The sequence below is a fragment of the Colossoma macropomum genome, unplaced genomic scaffold, assembly GCF_904425465.1.
Source record: "Colossoma macropomum unplaced genomic scaffold, Colossoma_macropomum, whole genome shotgun sequence".
Classification (NCBI taxonomy): domain Eukaryota; kingdom Metazoa; phylum Chordata; class Actinopteri; order Characiformes; family Serrasalmidae; genus Colossoma; species Colossoma macropomum.
The window spans coordinates 32760-57474 of NW_023495293.1; the positions used below are offsets into that span (position 1 = coordinate 32760).

At 37.2% G+C, this 24715-nt stretch overlaps 1 protein-coding gene across 1 annotated transcript; it reads left to right on the forward strand.

Annotated features, from left to right (window-relative positions):
* Positions 1-971: 971 nt before the first annotated feature.
* Positions 972-10332, forward strand: LOC118801648 (NLR family CARD domain-containing protein 3-like). Its single transcript, XM_036562013.1, has 5 exons — positions 972-2978; positions 5695-5868; positions 6555-6728; positions 8108-8154; positions 9588-10332. The coding sequence occupies exons 1-5, from the start codon at positions 1084-1086 to the stop codon at positions 10130-10132; spliced, it is 2835 nt and encodes a 944-aa protein (XP_036417906.1). The 5' UTR covers positions 972-1083; the 3' UTR covers positions 10133-10332.
* Positions 10333-24715: the final 14383 nt, after the last annotated feature.

A 24715-nucleotide genomic window follows, 5' to 3' on the forward strand; every position in this document is an offset into this window, starting at 1 on the left:
GCAAGTCACATCAGCTCTCTGTTTATGAATGAAAAAAAAACAAAGCTTTCAAAGAAAAGAACACAACCACTTTGAAACATGGAGGAGGCTTGGTTATGTTTTGGGGCTGCTTTGCTGTGTGTGGCACAGAGTGCCTTGAATCTGTGCAGGGCACAATGAAGCCTCAAGACTATCAAGGCCTTTCAGAGCAAAACATACAGCCCAGTGTCAGAAAGCTTTATCTCAGTCGCAGGTCATGGGTCCTGCAACAGGAAAATGACCCAGAACATACAGCTGAAAGCACCCAAGAATGGTTAAGTACAAAACATTGGACTGTTCTTAAGTGGTCATCTATGAGCGCTGATTTGAATCCTATCAAACAACTATATAAAACACTGAAACATGCAACCTGCAGAAGGCAACCTTCAAATCTGAGACGAATGGAGCAGTTTGCTCAGGAAGAGTGGACAAAGTACCTGTTGACAGGTGGAGAAGTCTCACTGAGAGCTACAGAAATCACTTATTTGTAGTGATTGCCTCTAAAAGATGTGTAACAAAATATTAAGTTAAGGGTCCCATAATTTTTGTCCATGCCATTTTCATTTATTTTATTATTCAAATAAATATTCAATATGGAATGAATAATGCCAGTTACATTTGTCAGTTTCAAGTTATTTCAGAGAAAACTGTGGGTTCTTTTTCATGGCAGGGTACAAACAAATTTGTCCATGTCTGTATTACGGATTAAGCGGAGAATGTATATTGTTTAATACAAATCATTGTATTTATAGGTTTTGACAGTATTTTAATTGTGCCTTTACTTTGTCTGTACCAACTCATCAGATGTCAGAAAAAATAATATTGTGACATATTGTGTGTCATGAAAACTTTTTGAAGTACTACTACTGATATTACATTTTTGCCACATTGCTCACCTCTAGTCTTTTGTGTTACTAATATTTGTCTTGCCGTTTGACCCCCACCAGGCAGCAACCCCCAGATGAAGCACTATGCATACACGTAAGAACTTCACACCTTCAGCAGAATTTTGACCAAACAGCAGATGAACTCCCAGATAGTATCATAAAGAGACACAAAACCAGCATGAGGAACAAGTATGAAAACTTATTTGAGGGAATCCGAACAGGTGGGAATAAAACCCTCCTAAATAGGATTTACACACAGCTCTATATCATAGAGGGAGAGAGTGAAGGAGTGAATAAAGAACATGAGGTGCTACAGATGGAGAAAACAACCAGGAAACACTTCCAAGACACTCCAATCAACTGTATAGACATCTTTAAACCTCTACACGGTCCTGAAAAAGAAAAGCAAGAAGTGAAAATTAAAGAACCAAAGAAGAGTACAATGAAGCAGTATAAAGAGAACATTAAAGCTGTTTTCAAATTTAAAAGTCACAGACAGAAAAAAGGAAAAGAGGACAAAAAAACAAAAGTCTCAAAGCTCAGAACTGTCCTGACTAAAGGCATTGCTGGCATTGGAAAAACCGTCTCTGTGCAGAAGTTCATTCTGGACTGGGCTGAAGGAAAAGCCAATCAGGATGTAGATTTCATGTTTGTGCTTCCGTTCCGGGAGCTGAACTTGATTAAAGGTAACAAATACAGTCTTCGTGGACTTCTGTGTGACTTCCATCCTGAGCTTAAAGACCTCAATCCAACGATGTATGACGAGCTCAAAGTTGTGTTTATATTTGATGGTCTGGATGAAAACAGAATTCCACTGAACTTTTCAAAAAGTAAGAAAGTATCTGACATCACCATGACATCATCAGTGGGTGTGTTGATGACAAACCTCATCAAAGGAGAGCTTCTTCCCTCTGCTCTAATCTGGATAACCTCCCGACCAGCAGCAGCCAATCAGATCCCTCCTCAGTACATTAACCGTGTGACAGAAATTCAGGGATTCAGTGACCCACAGAAGGAGGAGTACTTCAGGAAGAGGATCAGTGATGAAGAGCAAGCCAAGAGAATCATCTCCCACATTAAGACAGTGAGGAGCCTCCACATCATGTGCCACATTCCAGTCTTCTGCTGGATCTCAGCCACTGTTCTTCAGAGAATCATGACACAAAGTAGCACAGAAATCCCTACAACTCTGACTGAGATGTACTCACACTTCCTGATCACTCAGACAAACATGAAGAATGAGAAGTATGAGGACAAAGATGAGAGGGACCCAGAGAAACTGCTGGAGTCCAATAGAACTGTGCTTCTGAAACTGGCTGAATTGGCTTTCAAACAGCTGATGAAGGGCAATGTGATGTTCTATGAAGAGGACCTGAGAGAGAGCAGCATTGATGTCACTGAGGCCTCAGTGTATTCTGGGATTTTCACTGAAATCTTTAGGGAGGAATCTGTGATTTATCAGAGGAAGGTCTACTGCTTTGTTCATCTGAGCTTTCAAGAGTTCCTGGCAGCGGTTTATGTGTTTCACTGCTATGATAGCAACAACAAGAAGGCGCTGGATTGTTTTAAACCACAGTTTAAACAGAGGTCTCAGAAACAAGTTCCACTGGATGAACTACTGGAGAGAGCTGTAGATAAAGCTGTGGAGAGTCAGAATGGACACTTGGATCTTTTCCTCCGTTTCCTGCTGGGCCTCTCACAGGAGTCCAATCAGAAACTCTTACAGGGCCTTTTGAGGCTCACACACATCAATTCAGAGAAAACCATACAGTACATCAAGAGCTTAATTAAAGAGGATGATAAACATTATCACATCTCTACTGAGAGATCCATCAATCTGTTTCTCTGTCTGTCTGAAATGAAAGACCGGTCTCTCTCCAGAGAGCTTCAGGAGTATCTAAAATCAGAGAGACACTCAGAAGAAAAGCTCTCTCCTGGACAGTGTTCAGCACTAGCCTGCATGCTTCTGACCTCAGAGAAAGTGCTGGATGAGTTGGACGTGAAGAAGTACAACACATCAGAGGAGGGTTACAGGAGACTGATCCCAGCTGTGACTGCCTGCAGAAAAGCTCAGTGAGTGTTCATTATATTCATTAATATAACATTATTTCTGAATATCTGTCTGTGATGGACTGGCCACCTGTCCAGGGTGTCTCCTTCCTTCGACCCAATGACCACTGATGTAGGCTCCAGCACCCCTGTGACCCAGAAGGATAAGCAGCTTAGATAATTGTTTGTGTGTGTGTGTGTGTGTGTGTGTATTTATGACTACCTATTCAGTTCGACCTTTGCTCTTTACTTCAAAGAAAAAAGTATGGTAAAACAGTCACTTCAACTTTCTAACTTCCACCTTTCTATGAACAGGGTGTTACTGTGTTCATCATTAGTAGTTAATAATGATCTACAACAGTATTATAAAGTGAAACAAATGTTAACTCATTACTAATGAAGAAGGTGTTACTGTGATTCTCATTAGAAATTTAAATCTAGAAGAGTATTATAACTGACTGCCTACAAAAAAGCTCTGTATTTTTATATCTACATTAATATAACACATATGCTAATATATCGGGGTTCTCTGGTAAGATGTTACCAAGGAACTGTTGCTCCCAATTAAAAAAAAAACAATTAAATAATATACAGATAAATAAAATCTAGATGAAAATGTTGAAACTAAACTGATTATTGCTAAAATTGCTAATGGCTAATTTTGAAATTTACAAAACTGTGAATGCCACTGAATGAATTTAACTTTTAAATAGTAATGTTTATACCCATGACTTTTAGATTCATTCTTGTGAGACTGCAGGAAAGGCAAAGGATGCGAGTGTCCTTGTAAACCAGCAGTTTTTCACTAAATTATGATACTTGACAGCTATGCTGATTAGTTAAATACCAGCTTATTTAGGGTTCTTATGATGAGCATTATGAGCCAATAGGATAATTTTATCATTATGGCCTGAAGGTTAAATGTATTGCTTTTAACCTTGTGACACTGGAAAGAGATTTTGTTGTTGTTTCTAATGCAAATTGGCTAAGCATTCATAGAATGCTGAACAGTGCAACATTTTATTACGAACTTTGATAGTGCTCTAACAATATGCTCAAGGACAGGCTAAAATCATAGAATTTAAAAACATTTAACAGGAAGGTATGCAAGTGTTAGAAGGCAGTTGCATATGCATCACAGAGATCAGAGCCCTGCACAACTCCTATAGTAACAGACACAGTAGATGATTCTGATTAGACACATTCTGCCATCTTTCTGGCAGAGACATGAAGGGAATCAATGGAGTCAATGGCTGTCAGTGACTTCCAGCAGTAATTATATGCGTAAGTAGTATTTAAGGAGAAATACTGTTAAAAGCTAAGCAAAATTAGTTTTAATTTATCAAATGTAAGCTATGCCAAAGGCTTGTAGATTGAAATGCTTGCATTGAGACTCAGATAATTATTTTCTACAACTGTACTACACAATATAAACATAAGAATAATGCAAATAGAGAACTATAGGTGCTAATGAAAGTACTAAACATTTGGATAATAAGTGTGTAATTTCAGTATGAACATTATGCATAACAATGTTATAACAATAAATGACACACTGACAGAGGTGTTCTAAGAATGAACCTACTGCTTAATAAATGGACTAATAACTAGCCTGTTAATCTTTGCCTGGAAGCTTTGGCACCACCTACCAGACAGCAACCTGGTAAACAGACTGTGTTATAGGTGACTGAAGTGATTTTCAGTGGTAAACCATGGATAAGAACAAAGGAACAACACAAGCCTACTGTTAATTGGTGCATCTGTGGCATGAAAAATTGAATCACTATATACAAAGAGGATCTCATTAGGAGAGGTCAGAGAGGTGTCAGGTACAATGTGCGAAAAGGAGGACCTCATACCAGGTACAGGAGAGGGTGTGTTCATCACACAAAAGAAAATCCATAATCTATGTAACAGACTTATGACCAATTTGAACTAAAATCTATAGATGAAGTAGGGTTTCACGTTCTGTAATGTCCTGTCAATAGATGAAAGCAGTGACAACTGTCTTGACAAAGCATGATGCATAAGATTGCATTCATTAACTCCCAGTAATTTTACAAAATTTCCCTCTTTTTTTCCTGTCCTGCCAGCTGAGATGCTGAAATGGCTATACATATACAAGTACAAAACACACAGGTTCAAAAAACAGCTTCTGTGACAGAGTTGCATTAGTGCACAAGAGATGCGATTTGCAAGGGTGACTTGCACATCTATGCAGGCACCATGCTTGAATGATATATACAGGTTTTGGAGCAACATATGCTGACATCCAAAATGACATCTTTATCTGGGAAGGCTGTGCTTATTTCAGCAAGGCAATGCCAAACGACATTCTGTGTGTAAAGATGCTCCTGTTCCAAATTTTTTGAAGTGTGTTGCTGGCATGCAATCCAAAATGGGTATATTTAAAAAAAACCCCAAAAAAAAACACAATTTCTCAGTCAACATATGATATGTTGTCTTTGTACTAATTTCAATTAAATAGAGAATTTAAGGGATTTGCTTCTTACTGCATTCTCTTTTTATTTACATTTTGCACAGCATTTGAACTGTCTTTGGAAACAGGGTTGTACATAATGAAACTCTATGGACTTTAGTGAAACATTAGGGATTGGGATATGTGAAAGAAATATTGGACACAATTTGACCAGTAAAAATCAACTTATTATTTTGATACTTTGTTACATACATGCTGTTTAATTGTATTTTACATACTGTGTTCATTAATGTGTTTCAGACTAGCTGGCTGTAATCTCACTAAGGACTCCTGTGAAACTCTCTGCACTTCTCTACAATTAGGAAACTCCTTGCTGAAAGAGTTGGACCTCAGTAACAATGACTTGCAAGATTCAGGAGTGGAGTTGCTCTCTGCTGGACTGAAGAGTTTACATTGTAAACTTGAGATACTCCGGTGAGTTTCTGTTAATTAGGTCTGTGAATGATGATATATATTAAGCACTGATGTTCAATGATATACAGAGATGTTTTAATAGAAAGTTGACCTAAGGTAACAAACTTCATTCAGTTTTCTCAGGAAGTGCAAGAACTACTGAGGTTTTTTTTTTAACTAGGTAGGATGTACTTGACAATCTATAGTGATGTGAATGTGGTTGTATTAAAAAAAAGACTTTTATAGTGTCTTATAGTGTTGACCAATTAATTATTTTGGCTACAAGTTGCTTTTAAGTGCTGTATTTTTATTTGTATGTGCTGCTTTTTATTTTTTTAGACCAGGAAATGCAGATGTGATTGGTCACATTTCTGTTTAAGGAGAAGCCTTTAATTGGGTCTGGTCCTTGTCCATTACAATATGCTTTAAATTGTTCTTATATGGGTCAAAAGAGTGGTTCTCAAACCAGTCCTCTGGAACCCTCAGATGATCCAGATTTTTGTAAAACTATAACTTGCAAGGGGGAGTAGGCAGTATGGCAAAAACATTATATCATGATACACATACCTATATCATGTTTCCCAAATTGCACCAAATCCAGAGTTGATAAATAGCTCATAGAATTTGGTGTTTGATGTTTTTGTTTTGCAGCTGGTTTGTGCTCTATTTAATTGCCATTGGTCCCTCCTTTTCCATCTTTTCTGCAGATTATCTGGGTGTATGATAACAGATGAAGGTTGTTCTTCTCTGGCTTCAGCTCTGAAATCAAACCCCTTTCACTTGAGAGAACTGGATATGACATATAATTACCCAGGACAATCCGGAGTGAAGCTGCTCTCTGATCTACTGGAGGATCCAGACTGTAAACTGGAGAAGTTACAGTGAGTTACTGACTTGTATACACACATACGCTGAAGAAACTACAGTGAGTTCTTAGATTTTCCACCCATTTTTTATTGTGAAAAAATGGATGGAGAAGCCAGAAAAAAGCCAAAATACCTAACAAATATTTTGTATCTTTGAATGAGGAGGAAAATTTGACAAAAGAGAATACTGCCATCCAAAAGAAGTTTACAAAAATGGTTATCAAGCTTATGATCAAAAATAATTTATGAATGTCACCAAAACTTTTTATATTTAACCTTAGTGGATGAACATTTGTTGATACATGAAAAAAATCAACATTGGAAAAACCTAGGAAAAAAACACCAAACAAACAATACGAGCATGGTGGAGCAGTAGAACTGAACTGAGGAGGAGACAAGAGTGTTTTTAACAAGAATGGTGGCCATTTTTCAGCTATCATAGAGCTGCATTGTCATTCCGCATGAACCTGCAACCGGGTGCTTCAAAATAAATCCAGCATGCAAAATATTTAGCAGAATGCACAGGACTCCTGGGTGAGCCTTGTGCAGACCTCTGCATTCTGAGGCAGGAAGTCATGTCTGAATCTAAGAAGTGTTTAAAACACTGCCAGCTGAGGTCTCTCCGTATGGCTGTATTTGAAGGCAGCATAGATGTATCCTTTACTGCCTTACATTTCCCATAATTAAGTGTGTCAGTACCAATGTGGTTAGGAAAAAAATAGCAGAAAACACCAGCACTGACACAGTGGACAACACTGCTTTCTAAGTCGCTGACTTATGAGATCACATAGGCAGCAAGGCATCGAGACAGCTGCCTTCAGCCTTCATACACAGCCAGAGTTTTACTGAATAGGTGGAGCAGAATTGTAGCCATGATGAAGAGAGGGCAAATGTTACAACTTACCCCAACTGCAAGTTGATGCGAACACAACTAATTACTATTGTACTTAAAATATGTTAATCAAAACAAAAAGGAAAATAGTCTCAATAAATAAGAGCAGGCTGATGTTGAAACATATCTATGAATGAGCACATTTTCAAAATATTTATATGGAGCATATGGGTTGCTCTTATTGTTTACTTTGTGATCCTGATCATGGATCTCTTGAAATCAAAATATGCCATAGAGCCTACAAGTTATGTCATGCCAACTCACTAAAGGACTGACAGACCATGTCATCTACAGACTTCAAGCATAAATTATTTTGCAAACATTACTCTGAATAATTTTGTATTTGTTAATATTGATTTTTCTTTCCCCATTTCACCTTCTAAGCTGCCTGTTGAATACTTATTTGGTTGTTTATTAGATGCTTATATTAAACTGGGCTGAGCTGACATTTGTTTATTTATTTACATTATGTTTATTGTTTTTTTTTCTGTATGTGTTGTAGGGTGGAATTTGGAGGGAAGAACAGGATGAAACCAGGACTAAAGAAATGTAATACATACACACACACACACACACACACACTTACACAAACACACACACACACACACACACACACACACACTTACACAAAAACACACCCACAACCATTTAAAAAAATACAAACACACATTTTTTGTATTACTGTAGCCAAGAAATACTACACCTACACCTAAACCTAACTGTAACCTTAACCTTAGCATCCAAACTTAAACCTAACCTTAACCTCAATATCCAAAATGTCCTCACTTCCACAAAATAGTCATGTTGTCCTATAATTGTCAGGACATGTAGTCCTTACAAGGATAGCAAGATGTGTACACTCACTACACACACACCCACACACACTCACAGATAAATGCACACACACACACACACACACACACACACACACATATACACAGATATGTACATCTACTCGCATATACGGTCACATTCAAAATTATTCAATCCCTACTGAGACTATAAGGATTTATAAATTCAAGCTTTTCTGAAGACTGAGAATTTTTTTAATTACCTGTGTATACATTGAGTGACCTCTTCAAACTGATAATGTGTGATATATTTCTGAGAAAAGGGATATTTCTTAATATGGCCATAATTATTCAACCCCTATTTAATATTGCTGGTTTTTAAGCCACTGCTACAAAATTGTGTTGCAACGCAGTTAAGCCTTTGGGTTGACAGTTATGTTGCTTCAGCTATATAAATCCCACCAATGCATGTGTTTAAACTCAGCAGCCAACATGGCAAATGCAAAATGTTCTCACACCATTTGACAAAGAGGAATGAGATGTTCAGCTAAGAAAAACCCTCGCATTACTGCCAAAGACTTGCAGTATGACCAGATGGTTAATGGTAGGACGAAAGTATTGGTGAACATGATAAGAAGTAAAATACACAACCAAGGAGTTCTGGGAGACAGTTTTATGGAGGACTGAAACTAAATTAGAACTGTATCAACCCATGGATTGATCTAATAAGCTGGAAGCTTTTGCACATGAGAAACAGACAAAGATTCCAGTAGAGTCAGAAGCTTGTGAGCACCTAATAGAAATGTTTATTGGAGGTTATAAAGTGTAAAAGATGTGCCATAGAAAAATAATAATAAAAATAATATAATAATTATTTTAATAATAAAATAAAATAATAATTTTGCATCTGAGCTGCTGTGAAGAGAATGACTTTTTGGTTAAACTGTTAGCAGTAAACTCAATTTTATTTTCTCAAAATTGAAAAACTGAAAAATGTGGTAATAAACCTTCTGTGACTGTTTACTAAAGGTTGACAAAGGTTGATATATTTTTATGAAATTCTATTTATATTACCAAACTGCCTTGCACTTTGAGGGGGTAGAATAACTTGAGAACAACTGTACACATCCTCTCTCGCACACACACACATGGTTTCTTCTAATCTGTGTGTGTGTGTGTGTGTGTGTGCAGATGCCTGTGATCTCACTCTGGACCCAAACACAGCACACCCACTTCTCCGCCTGTCTGAAGGGAACAGAAAAGTGGAACGTGTGAGAGAAAAACAGACATATCCAGATCATCCAGACAGATTTGAGCGGTGGGGACAGGTTCTGAGTGTGGAGAGTCTGACTGGACGCTGTTACTGGGAGGCTGAGTGGAGCGGGAGGAAGGGAGTTGATATAGCTGTGACATACAGAGGAATCAGCAGGAAAGAAGATGGTGATGACAGTCAGTTTGGTTGTAATAAACAGTCCTGGAGGTTGAAGCACTATGGTAACAGTTACTCTGTTTATCACAATGGAAATGAAATTGTGTCGTTTCCTCACTCAGACCACTGTGACAGAGTAGGAGTGTATGTGGACTGGCTGGCCGGCACTCTGTCCTTCTACAGCATCTCACCTGACACACACACATGGACTCACTTACACACATTTTACACCGCATTCACTGAGCCACTCTACGCTGGGCTTGGAGTTGGTCTTGGATCATCAGTGCGTGTATGTGAGATAGAATAGCCTCTATGCACGATTTTCACTGATGATGCACTTTAATTTCTCACTCTTTCAATGACATAACTTATGTATATTGTATTGTGCCACTCATCTGTGTGTCCAAGAAGGGACTTTAGGAGAACAGTATGCAAATATGTGCCATGGGCAGAGTGAATGTGCCTTTTGCCCTTTATTGAGTTTCCTAACTTCTGTAAATAGTACTTAAAAGCTAATATTCACATAGAATCCTCAGGTAGTATTCTCAGTGTGGCATTCATCTTATTTGCAATATCTTCTGTATATATTATGCACTGAGTTGTTAAATGCAACTAAGTTGATTACATAATAAATCTATCAGTGTCATCTTAAACCCCTGCAAATATAATATACATGTACAAAGTATGTCTCATGAATATCTTCCCAAAGTCTAATAATGACTGATATTTTTCACCGTATTTCTGTCCCCCTATATTAACTGGGCAATTCTAATCTTGGGTAGCACTCTGTAATCATTCCCCTGACCAACCACAAGGCTGTGTCTCTTGCCCCACCTACACGAGTTTCAGAGTCAGAGAAGCTTAGCGAGCTAAAGCTAACCCAGCATAACCAAAAGCTAGCAAGATGGAACACCTATCTGTGACTACCTGTTATCCTTTCATTCGTTTATCCATTCAGCAAAATTAACAGTTCATCTGATCCTTCATTCATGGGTTGATCTGTCCATCCATCAGTCCATCTGCACATCTGTTTGTGATTTGTTACGTCCAGTCAGTGTCACATAATCAATGATTTTAGTTCTGGTTGAATGGTGGAGCAGGCTAGGCTGGACAGGGAGGTCTGATCAGCAGTTTTCAAGTCATGTTTTTTCATATTTGATCATAGATTTTTAATTCTGGCATCATCAAATGTGTAGTGTAACACTCAAGTTAGGATCATACAAATATTTTTAATATTTTACTCTGTGTTCCCTGGAACTTTAATATACTAAACTGTCCTATAGACAATGTCTCTCCCTCAGTACCAACAAATAAAACTACACGTTGGGTGTGTCCCAAAACCTAGTGAGCTCTCTAAGTAGCCGCTGTCTACATAGGCAGCTGTCTACATAGGCAGCATTCCAACCGTCATCTATCCTTATAAGACAGATAAATGAGACACTCTAGTTAGACAACAATGATGTCGCCGCTTGTTCCCGCCCACTGCACGAGACCGGCGTTTACTTACCTCAGCCGTCAGAATTACATTTAGGCAGTTTATATAGCGATTTTAATTGTATTTGCTCTGAATGAAACAGCAAAATAGACAATAGTTGTGTTCAAACGCTGAAATGAAAGAATTCGAGCACTACTAGCTGCTCTTGAACAGTAAACCCTTTCTCCACATCATAAAAGTTTCATTAACCTCCTAGCTGCCAGCTTGAGAAAATGATTTTTAATAACAGATACGGTTTTATTTGTTTTGAACATTTTAATAAGACCAACACATTAATACATACATCAAATTAAAATCTACACAAACCACACAGATAACTTGCATTAACTAAACAGAACAATGATATACACAGCTACACAATTTAATAAATAAATATACAGTTAGTCATTCACTAGCAATCAAATGATTTATACAGCTATATACAATAATACAGTAATTACTTAAATACTTAATTTACAATTAAATTACATAAATATTCATATACATGCACATGGACCAGCCACTTCCTTAAGTCCACCTCTTTGTATCTTCATTCTTTGTCCACTGTATCAGCTCCACTGACCATATAGTTTCACTCTGTAGTTCTACAGTTACAGACTGTAGTCCATCCGTTTCTCTACATACTTTGTCACCCTGTTCTTCAATGGTCAGGACCCCCATAGGACCCCCACAGAGCAGGTGTTATTTGAGTATGATCCCTGATGATGTTTGTCAGTCCCACTCCTGGATGGTGAAGACTTCAGTTCCTAAAATAAATGCAAACCTGTAATCTGACCTCAGTTTGCTTTCTTTTGCCTAGCTGAATTAAACTCAAGCATCTTAAAATATTTAAATTGTTTGAAATGCACTCTAACGTTTAAAAGAGAAATTCTTGAGTTTTTAATTACTGTAGTAATCTACTATGAATCTTCACTTCCGTCTTAGAACTTACCTTGTATTTCATTTTTAGGTTGTGCTACCTTTTTCTGTAGCCCCAATTCCAAAGTATAGTCCTATCAACAAGCAAAATCAAATTAGTTTTTTTTTGACTAACTCTTTGGTGTCTGGTCGTATCTGCACAGTGTGGCTGCAGGTTTTCATGATTAATTGTTTTCCTGATTAAGATAAATCAGGGGAGCTGCGGCTTGTTTCCAATGAAAACCTGCAGCTACAGCCTTTGTGAATAAGATTTGAAAACCCCTGATCTAACTGGTGAACCAACACCCTAACTTTCTTACTTCCTAGCTGACAAAACAGAGTTTTTTTCCCGGTACACAGCTTCTCTCTCTATACGAGCCTTTATGAATGCTTCGAGCGCTGATCTGGTCCCTGACAAGGGGAAAACAACTCATGTATGCAAACACGGACAATAGCTAGCCATCTAACCGTTAGCAATTTACAGAAAAGCACCATTTAACCCTCTTTATTCTGCCAAATCATTCAAAACATGAACAAACAGATCAATGATTAGATTGCGCTACCTTGTCATTAGTTAACGTTTGACAAAACCTGTCGCTAGTTAAACTACTTGGTCATTAGCCAGCAAGTTTGTTAGCTAACTGGCTATTCAAAACAAGCCTAAAGCTTCAAAATCCGCTAGCATGCATGCTAATGGATTGGTGTTTCAAAAACTGTGAAATGGTCACTGACGGACCTAAATTGCAAACAACAGGCTTCTTGTGCACCTTTATAACTAGAAAACAGATAAAATACCACAGAAAATCAGAATAACTTACATTTGAAGATGACTGGGGCATACTCCCGCCCTCCGCCAAGTGACCCGAGTGACGTGAGTGATGGCAGAAGAGGAGGAGGATGACGATGGTGCTGGCAACAAGATGCACAAGGACAAAGAGCGAGATCTGAGCTCCATTGCCTGGGCCCCACCCCCTGTTCTGCAGCGAGGCCACGTCATTACACCTCACGTTTGACCCAGGTGGCCGAGCTGCAAGCTGGGGGTGGTGACGGGGAGGCGGAGGAGCGAGCTCTCGTTCCCTCTCGGCTCAGGGAACAAGAGCTCGCTGCTCCGTTTGTCTGTTTGGCTTGTGAGCGCCTTTTAAAAGAGCTGAGAGGGAACTGAGCGAGAGAGAGAGGGGGGCAAGCAGCAGCAGAGAACTGAAGAGCTGAAAAGCTTGAGTAAAAAGACTGAAAATGTCACGCATTTGGGGAACTCTCAGAAAGAGACGGACTTCATCTCCCAGACTCCTCTGGGAGATCACGTCACTGACCAACTTCCCTCAGACTTGGACTCCGACACAAACTCCATTACTCACAGTTCAATGAGCGCTCACATGACTTCTGACTCTCACTCACGCTCCAATCAGCGCTCCAACTCCCTCGAATACTAAATGGTATCACCTGTGTCTTGGGTCATATGACAGAGTAGCAGCTTTAAAATGTTAAAGTTGCTATTTTTGCAACCTATACTGTATAAATCTGAAAGCACTTTTTTATATTGTTCTAATATTAATATGATCTAAGTTGTGAGTAAGAAATTTAACTCTTGTAAATTTTTAAATGCTGTTACTATAAGGCAAAAAAACAGTTATTTTTTATTTGTTTTTTCACTTGACCTAGCAGAGCAAGACCATTTTCAAGCATTTTAGCATAACAAACATAATAAATATAAAAGAAAAACAAAGTTCATCAATGAACTTGAAGTTGTCTTGACAAATCCAGCTATTAGCCTGCTTCAATTATTAAAGCAGTTTAGACAACTATCGATTGCTTTTTGATAACTTAGGTAATTAAGTATCTTGGATAACTGGGTAACTGGCTTTATAACTTATGGAGGCATATCAGTAGCAAAATTAAAATGAAAATGTAATATGCAAAATGGCAATGTATTTGCATGTTTCCATTTGCCTATTGTGCTCATTCTGTGGCAAAATGATTTTGAAAATGCATTCAACTTGACTGCATTTTCATTTTTATAGACTTGCACCTCTCACTCATCCAGTCAGAGCAGGGCCAACAGCATGCTTAGTGGAAAAGCCCTTAGTTACATGTGGCAGCTGATGAGTTCATAGCTTTTCTTATTTTAGCAGATCTGGTGAAGCACAGCAACATATCTACTTGTGACTCTTACTTTGTCTTTATATATGACTCGATATAAAAAAAGTGTTGACTGAGAGTGGTGGCTGAAAGACTATATAAGCAAGTGTGGTGATATCACGGTAATATAACAACATCTAATGCTCACATTGTAGAAGATGTCCCTACATGGCCTCAACTGGAAAGTGTGGCGGGCCTCCCTGCTCCCCTGGTAATAAAGTCTTCCAGTCATCGCTCTTAGTTTAACATTGACTCCCAGATGGATAAACCAATCCGTGGTCACATGTTCAAACACTTTCTCACCGGGTCATGAATAAAGATATAGCAAACATCACAAGTGGATATATTGCTCTGCTTTGCCTCATCTGTTCTACCGTCATACAAGTTTGGGCTGCCCTGAGTACATTTCTAAGTAAAGAAAGAAAATAAGTTTACACATCCTCTACATAGAAGACACTCTGCACATTTCAATGTTCATTTACTGTTTATTTGCTGAATTTAACATATTGGGTAAAAATGAAACATTAAATGTGGCCTGTGCAATAGTTATGGCACATTCTGTATTGAATGTTTTTTTTTCCATATGTACTCAGCACACAAACAGAAATTTTGCACTGAAATTGGCAGAAAAGTGTTATATTTAAGTGTGTTCTGTGTAGAGGACGTGTTAACTTATTTTCATAAAAAACAACACAACGTATTTTGACCGGCAGTGGGGGGTATTCATACGACTGTATAGAGTGATTTCACCCTAGGGTTCTTTTTTCGGTAATTGACAATTAAAATCTTCACACTGTTCTAACTGAATCATGCATGAAATTCAACATATAAAAAATTGTAATCTGCAAAAAAGGAGTCCAGAAGACCAACTTATATATATATATATATATATATATATATATATATATATATATATATATATATATATATAAATTTAGAGCCAGTTATACTTTTAATATGATACCAAATAAGTCACTCTACTGTAGAAACTGCAGTCAAATTCAGTAAATTAAAATGCTATCAAATTCAGTACATTATAAAACAGTCATTTCAAAGCAGTAGACCCAGAACATATTTTATCTAGAGTTTTTCATTATAACACACCATAAAATGATAATTGCAAGTCCAACAAGCCAGCCTACAGATCAGATTGGGTAACAACACTATATATAGGCCTAAAATTCAATTGATAATATACTAGTTTAGGTAATAAGCAGCCAAATTCGTCAGGTTTGTCAACCAAAATTAGTTAACAATCAAATTCAATACATTATAAAAACTGGCTATTTCAAATGCACAGTCCCAACAGATCAGCTCAGTATATGTCACTTTATGTACAAGCCAAAAATGAAGTGACTTAACTGTAGTATTTTTAAGTTATTGATAGCCAAAGTCATTAGATAAGTAAATAACATGTAATGATGCAATAAAATGGTCCAATAGCATAGTCAAAAATGAACTTTTTTGCATTATATTATTCACACTTTTGTTTCACAGTCGAGTTCAATAATGATGGGCAAAGAGTAGTAGACTGAACAGTGGCGGTGCGCCAATATTGCACAAGTATCAGATACCTGTTCTGAGTACTGATTCTGAACGGATGAAACAGATAAATCCACAGGATGTTTACAGCTTCTGATAGATACATTTGTAGAATCCTGATTTCCGCAGTTTGCTTAGAATGATTGTCATGTTAGAAAATCCCCTTACACTCATTTCAGCCAGAAAAGCCACACTTCATATAGATACACAAGATCTGACTATAAACTAGTAAACTAGTAACACTCAGTTCACTTAATTATGAGATTTTGCTTTATAGTCATTATAATGAGCTGTAATAGCACAAATCTTTGCCAAGCGCTCACATAATATAAATGTTGCACTTATATTATTTTGACTTATTTTATGCTGTTTAAGAAAAAGCCTGTGTCAAGTATCCCTTCAACAGATACTAGTGGCTTTTGGGGAAAACAATTAGCAAAAAATAAAGAACTAAATGTGAAAGTTATGTTAGCATTCTTTTCAAATTCTATATTAACCTATTGTGAAATGTGTGTATCGTTGCATCCCTAGCTTTTGCATAAAATGAAAGAACTCTGAACTGATATCTTTTGGCAGTATGGACTACAGGAAATCACCTTTTTACTATGTTGAATTTAACTTGTGTGTAGATTGACCAGTGTGAAGATTTTGGCTGTCAAATAATTAAAATCCTACGCTAAAATTACACATTTGGTTTATGCATAGTATGGACTTTTGTGCACTGCATACTGGAAATGACCATTTGATAGTGTGTTGAAATTTACTTGTGCAAATGGCTCTTTTTTCTCAGGTTTTAGCAAGATGTTACTCTTACTGTTAAAGGGTCAAATAGTTGTTTACCCTAATTTTACATAGTAATAGTTTAAAGACCCTATCCAGTGAAAATCAAGTTTTTTAAACTTGGTAGCAGGTCTATATGGTGTCTTTTATATGCTAGAAGACACATCATACGTGAAATAAGTAGTCAGCGCTATGGCTGTGTATTTCCACTCTGAAACTGCAGTGCACCAATGGTAGTCTCAAAAACATGAATTCAGACAGCCAGGGTTTAATATGTCACATGCCTAAGGAACCAATCCCATCCATTTGATGGGAGGGGATTTCCATATCATTAGCATAATTATACAGTTAGAGTCAGGTGTCGCTGCGTGTCATATTTTTCAAGCTAAGTTTTGCTTTTTCCAAAATGATGGCAGAGACTTTTCGGATGCAAATTTGCAATTGTAAATAGTAGTAATAGTTAGTAATAGTTTGCAATAGAATAGTTTGCAATAGAAAATGCGAGCCTTCATATGTTACCAAAGGATGTGAAAATCAGAGGAAAATGGGCCACTAAACTTATTTTGAAGCCAGACACTGTTCCATCCATTTATCCTGAGGACACAGCGAGCATTTAAAGTGGAAGAGTGAAATTCGAACAAGATATGTTGACAAGATAACCTGATAAATAAGAAGCTGAGCCTCGTAACAAATCTGCAATGTGCTAAATAATGTTAGACAACATTAGCCTTTCAAGGTACATGGCGATTCATGTCAAATGATGACGAGACATTTTATACGACTTCAGGATTTTGACAAAGAAAGTTAAGGCAAACGTTGCTCAAAAGGTTTGTCAGTTAGCTGAGCTTGTGGAACTAAATGGCTAAATTCATTAGAATAATTCAGACAAAAGACAAATCATGACTTTGGCCATCATCATAAGCTCCTAATACAGAGATAGCAAGATAAGGTTGGCTAATTCAAGTGCACATGGAATGTGAGGAAAGTCACTTTTTGGCTGAAATCCCTGAAGGCAAACTATTTGCATTTTCTCAGATCTGCACATACTGAATGACAGTAAAGGTGTACAGTTATATTTAAGCAACTTTTAAGGCATTAGGGGATTTTCTTATTGGAAATAACGTCAAAATATGCAATTCTGATGAACAGAGATGAGTTTTGTGTTTAACAAAGAGTGCGTTTACATGCACTTAATAATCCGATAACGGCAGAAAATCAATTTTGTCAGTAATCCGATCAATGTGTTTACATGCACTTGAGTAAGATAATGGAAAAACTCTAGGTCTACATAAGTCAGACAATAACTGTATTTCTGTTTTGCAAAAGGCCAATAAACTCACAGAAGACATAACATAAACCTAATGTAAAACCCAAAACTTCGTGCCGCATTTTTTTAAACAATAAGTCAGTTAACCTTAAAATATGAACATACATATTCTAGAAGATGAAGAATAGTTAAATCCTTCATTTTATCAAGCTTGTAGTTGGTTTCAGCGTGGCTCCAAAAGTGTTTTGCTGTGTCTTGCAGCGACGCTGCTTGCTTATTTCCAGTACTGCAGTCTGTTGTCACACATGCGCAGACTAAGAAATCCAAAAGAAATCAGAATAAGAGTTCGCATGCACTGAGAAATCTGATTACGGAGCTAAAATCCAGCTCTCTTTATCAGATTTCTTAATCAGATTACTAGACCTTACTCCAATCTAAGAAATCAGAGTGTGCTGTTCAGATGGCTATTTGAATAATCAGATAACTGCAGAAATCCACTAATGATCGGATTATCGAATGCATGTAAATGCACTCAGTATTTCGATGGAAGGCAGCTGGCTTAACTGCAGTAAAATTACCTCAGTGAAATACATACCTTGTGCAGTAAGCTCCACCAGTTGTTGTTGAAGTTCAGCATTAGTGGCTTCCAGGTCCACTCTGCTCTGCAGAAGCTCTGCCTTGTTCTTCCAAACTAAAATGTCCTGCTTCATAGGCCTTATCTTATCTGCCATATCTGTCATATTAAAGCTCATTTAAGTATGGTAAACAATACAATTTTATTAATGCGGTGATTAGGGTAAATAATTACTTCTTAATTACACTTCTAACCACTAACCACTGTGCACTAAATCAAGACCATTACCATGACCCTGACCATGACCATGACCATGGACTATTGTCCTCTGCACGCAGAGCCCGAGGTCTTTTGCGGGTGTTGTAGTTCGACATTTACCTTCCTACAAATAATCAAACAGAAAAAATGGCATTAACTAGCTATCATAACCAGTGTTTAGTTTTTCCCATAAACTTGAAATATACTTTAGTGCTGAGTGGGGGGCGGGGCACTCTTGTAGGAGAATAAAAGTCAACTTTAAGTGTATTATGAGTGTCATAATATCATAATCACTGGCAAAGATGGGTTAAAACACATTTCCATGAAGTGACTAAAATACTCTTCTCTTCGAGGGTTAAAGCTAACTCTATGACGGCAAAGCGCTTCTATGTGAGTTTGCCCACATCGAGGTACCTGAGCCATGAGTCTCTCCTCCTCCTTGCACAGCTTCTTTTAAAATTATTTCTTAATACGTAGCTATCTGTTCAGTAAACATTAGATGATTCATTAGCGTAACCGCAACTAGTCAAGCGTTCAAACAAAGAGAAAGCAAATTCGGCCAGGTCAACTTTGCTAGTAGCGTGTAGTAGCTTGCTAGCTTGCTAATGTGCTGCTGCCTCCTGTACTCGTTCTGGACTTCAGGCAGGTCAGTCTAGCACAGTCATGTTGTTATAACAGATGCAGACTGTTTCTTGGTGTTGTCATGTTGAAATAAACATGGACTTGGATTTTACCTACTGTCCCAAATTCTTTGGAATTGAGTTTGTGGTTTGCAGTATGAAATACTTACATTTTTAAATCGAAAGTAAAGTAAACAATAAAGAACAAAAGAAAGACACTAAATGTTATTATTATATCAGTTGTAAATTACAGTTAATGACCCAAAAGAGGCTTTTTTGCTGTACATTATCCTGTTTGTTCTGTGGCTATTTGCCAAAATAAATCATGCATTTATTTTGGATGATGCACTGTATGGCCAGTGGACACCCTTCTAAATGATTGAATTTAGGGGTTTCCACCACACCCATTGCTAACTGTCACAAACACTGGCAGCGTGGATCAGACTGATGAGCTCAGTGACTTTAAACATGGCACTGTTATAGGATGACACAACTGCCATAAGTCAGTTTGTGAAATTTCTGTTCTCCTAGATCTGCCCCTGACAACTATAAGTTGTGAAATGGAAGCATCTAGGCTCACTGATGGCCATATAGTGTATTTGTAACTGTAATGACTGCTCAATGGCCAGTCAAATTAGAATTTTCAGCATTCAATGCTGTGGAATAATAATCATATGATGTACGCTATTATATTATTCATTGTTATTATTTTTGTGATTTAGATTTTCCCAGGGTCTCCAGATGAGACAGATTGATATGCTTCAAGATGATATTTCACACAGCAGTACCACCCCGTCTAAGATGTCAGGCACACTGAGGGAAATATATGTGAAAAGTATGAAGCAGTCATATGTAGTCAATGTTTATGTGCACATCGATGAGAGCAGGTTTCACCACAAACGCAAAGTATGTCCTGCTTATACTGTTTACTTAAACTTGAGTAAATTCTGGAAAAGAAGGCCTAGTCAAGGAAGCAAAGGTTAGTCATTAACAGCAGGACGTATTTTGCATTTGAAATGTGTGTGCACTCCTATGTGCACTTCACAAAAGACATTATTAAGGGAAAATCACTAATAAGCCAACCTAAATCTAAGTAAACATTTTCATAGGGATTTTCAGAGTTTCATGATCTACCTTAATTAAACGAAAGATTAATCTCTATTTAAAATAAGTTAGTTTTATGTGCTTTATTAAAAGAAAATAAATAACTAAAGAACAGAAAAGATGACAAGCCTGATATGGGCCCATTTAAGCCCACTTGAATTCCTAATAAACCCACTCAGTGTTTTAACTCTGAAAAATGATTCATCTTAATATTTGATAAGCTTATGAACGTCAGAAACACTTTTTTTAAAGGATTAACCACAAACATTTTAAACCCTTATACCAATATTAAAATAAATTATCAAAAGTTTGGCTAGGGATGTTCCTTGACTAGTTGACTAATTCTAGAACTTTTAGTAGCTTGCTAGCTTGCTAACGTGCTGCTGCCTCCTGTACTCGTTCTGGACTTCAGGCAGGTCAGTCTAGCACAGCCATGTTGTTATAACAGATGCAGACTGTTTCTTGGTGTTGTCATGTTGAAATAAACATGGACTTGGATTTTACCTACTGTCCCAAATTCTTTGGAATTGAGTTTGTAGTTTGCAGTATGAAATACTTACATTTTTAAAACAAGTAAACAATAAAGAACAAAAGAAAGACACTAAATGTTATTATCATATCAGTTGTAAATTACAGTTAATGACCCAAAAGAGGCTTTTTTGCTGTACACTTTTTTTTAAAGGATTAACCACAAACATTTTAAACCCTTATACCAATATTAAAATAAATTATCAAAATTTTGGCTAGGGATGTTCCTTGACTAGTTGACTAATTCTAGAACTTTTTGTTGGCTAAGTCACTAATCACATTTATTGTGTTATTTGTGTATTTTATTATTTTTTTATAATGCTTGATCACAATCAGAAACAGAATCTTTTTTCACCAAGCACCAGGTGTGCAAAATTTCTCTTGGTGCAGGTGTCAACATAAAATTAAATCCAATAAAATAAACGTAGAAGTAGATAGTCTATATATAAACATAAGATCGACAATACACAAAGAAACTGCAAGTAACAGGATGTGCAATGGGAGATAAGTACAGATACAACCAAATACTATAGTACTGAGATACATACACTATATAAAGAAAATTATTGGGACCTCTTATCAATAAATTCAGGTGTTTCATTCAGTCTCATTGCCACAGGTGTATAAAATCAAGCACCTAGCCATGCAGTCTGTCTTTACAAACATTTGTGAAAGAAGGGGTTGTTCTGAAGAGCTCACTGAATTCAAGTGTGGTACTGTAATAGGACGCCACCATTGCCATAAGTCAGTTTGCGAAATTTCTTCCCTCCTAGATATTCCATCAACTGTGAGTGGTATTATTGAAAAGTGGAAGCATTTAGGAACCACAGCAACTCAGCCACAAAGTGTCAGACCACATAAAGTTACAGAGCGGGTCGCTGAATGTTGAGGGGCATAGGGCATAAAAGTCACCAAAGCTCTGCTGACTGAATAACTGTAGAGTTCAAACCTCCAATAGCATCAACATCAACACAAACAGTGCGCCGGGAGCTTCATGGCAGGGTTTCCATGCAAGGCATACATTACCAGGCACACAAAGTGCCACCACTGGACTCTAAAGCAGTGGAAACGTATTCTGTGGAGTGACGAATCACGCTTCTCTATCTGTCAGTCTCATGGACGAGTCTGGGTTTGGCGAGTGCCAGGAGAACGTTACCTGCCTGACTGCACTATGCTAGCTGTAAAGTTTGGTAGAGGAGGGATAATGTTATTATAACAAAGCATAAAGGCATGGTTGGGTGAGTTTGGTGTGGAAGAACTTTACTGACCTGCACTGAGCCCTGACCTCAACCCCATCAACATCTTTGGGATGATCTAGAATGGAGATTGTGAGCCAGACTCTCTCGCCCAACATCAGTGTCGGATGTCACAAATGCTCTTCTGGATGAATGGGCAAAAATTCCCACACTCTTCAAAATCTTGTAGAAAGCTTCCCAGAAGAGTGGAAGCTGTTATAGTTTCAAAGGGGGACCAACTCCATATTTATGCCTATGGATTTAGAATGGGGAGTCATAAAAGCACTTGTAGGTGTAATGTGTAGGTGTCCCAATACTTTTGTCCATATAGTGTATATTCAGTATGCACAACTAAAAGAATTAAGCAGCAAAAACTGTAATCCCAGTGTACAGTCTCTGTAATTCCCTATCAGTTCACTCAAAATATACTGACAAATGCCATAGAAATGAATTAGTGGGCTTATAAGGCCCCACAGTGTGAAGCTTTCTATGTTAGAAAATAAATAAAACAGATTTGCATTAAAAACTTTAACAATTAACCTTTTTTCCGATTCTTTGTATAAAATGATGTTTTGTACATAATCATTCATAAATATAGAATTAAAATACTGTTTTTTTAAATTGCTTTGGTAATTTTTTGAGAAATACCATACACTGTCTTGACTGCTACTAGTCATGTGACTTTCTCAGAGCATCTTTAAAAGCAAATTTTTCATGGAGACTTTGCCATTTGATCAGGACAGTCCCTTCACATTCACACAAATATCTCAAAATAAAAACGAATATTTTGGTACAAAACTCATGGTAACAGGCATAAAAGATGGGTGTTTATTAGATATTTTGTGAAATATTTCTCATTAAAAGAGCAAGTGGGCTTATATGGTCTGTGGGCTTTTAAGGGGCTTTTCCCTTATAATTTTCTAAGTACTTTTCTTCACAGGGGCACACACGCTAAACACTGAAAGGGCATGGTCAACCTTCAAAAGTGAAGTATGGCGTTTGCGTGGAAACCGGACTGAGAAGGCTCTCAAAGGACAGCTGAGATTCATTGAGTGGAGCTATTGGTTGGGGCAAAGGCACAAACATGGAGTTCTTGGAAGGCTACTAAAAGACATTAAAAAATTTGACTAGACCATGCAGTGCTGGGTATTAGCAAAGGGGACCATCAGGGCTCTTCAGATCCTGCAGAGATCTAATGAGATAAAAAAAAATACATGTCTGTTTGAGCTGAACGATTTGGGCAAAATATCTTTTTTGTGATTGTTTTCTATAAATTGAGGTAAGTATTTTGTTCCTTCTGATTGATGTAATTACCTAGAAGCAGTTCACAAGCTTTATGTTATTAGGCTACACTTTCCCACTTAAAACATATTGATCATGTAGACTATAATTAAAATTGCAGCTCTTGCAATCTGAAACTTGCACTCTTTCAAACTGCAATTTTGATGTAATAATTATGTAATAATTAATCTTTGTGCCATAATGTGTGTAATTTTTAGTTTATTTTAATGTAATATAATCATCATTCTTGTAGCTCTTCAAGAATTGTAGTAATACTCTTATTTTACTTTTTGGTTGGAATCAAAAGGTTTAAATTATTGAAATGCCAGACAGAAAATGGTCCAAGCAGGATTTTTTCTCTGTGGTTTCTAGGACTGAAGTTGCATTAAACACTGACTTCACTGAAGTGGTTTGGAATGTTTTCCTGTTTAATGTGCATTAAATGTTTGAGTTAAAACTCATCTTGATTTTGTGTTGTCTTAAACTGTGTTGTGGTTGTCAGTCTACAGAGCAGCTGCTGAAACCCCGCTGAATGTCTAGCTATTTAAAACATACATGCAGTCAACAGTGTTTTTGATTGTCTTTAGAACTTTACTAATAAAACAGAAATGCTGTAGATTATCTGTTTAATTAACTAGTGTTTCACTTTATTTGGATGGTCCAAATTCACATCTACAGGTGCATACTTACTTGAGAGGAATGATATACTTCTACTGACTTTCTTCTAATAAGCCCCTGGAGTAATGGCTTAAAAGACAGTTTGAATGTCTATATACAGTCTACTGATAATCTGTTGATGGTCAGTAGCACATCTATAGAAATAATACTGACAAATAGAGAGTTTCTACATACAGTCTACTGATATTCTGTTGATGGTCAGTGGCACATCTATAGAAATAATACTGATTGCTTGATGATATTCTGGGAGTGATAAATAGATCACCTTCAATAAGACTTGATTATAGTTTACTGAGGGTCTGTTGAATGTCTATTAAAGTTCATCTGCAGGCCATAATCAAGAGTCAAAGAGAGTGTTTGTATAATGGAAACCAATGTTATGTTGATGTTTTAGTTTATGGTAAGTTAACACTCTACAGATAGTATCTTATTGCTAGTCAACAGATGCACCGTTAGCAGCTTTCTGATAGTGTGTTGAACATCTACAGGGGGACC

Excerpts from the sequence above, each read along its gene's own strand:
- LOC118801648 (XM_036562013.1), top strand. The coding sequence starts at position 1,084 with ATGAGGAACAAGTATGAAAACTTATTTGAGGGAATCCGAACAGGTGGG. Across the intron at positions 2,979-5,694 it reads ACTGCCTGCAGAAAAGCTCA|ACTAGCTGGCTGTAATCTCA; the intron begins GTGAGTGTTCAT and ends AATGTGTTTCAG. Across the intron at positions 6,729-8,107 it reads TGTAAACTGGAGAAGTTACA|GGTGGAATTTGGAGGGAAGA; the intron begins GTGAGTTACTGA and ends TATGTGTTGTAG.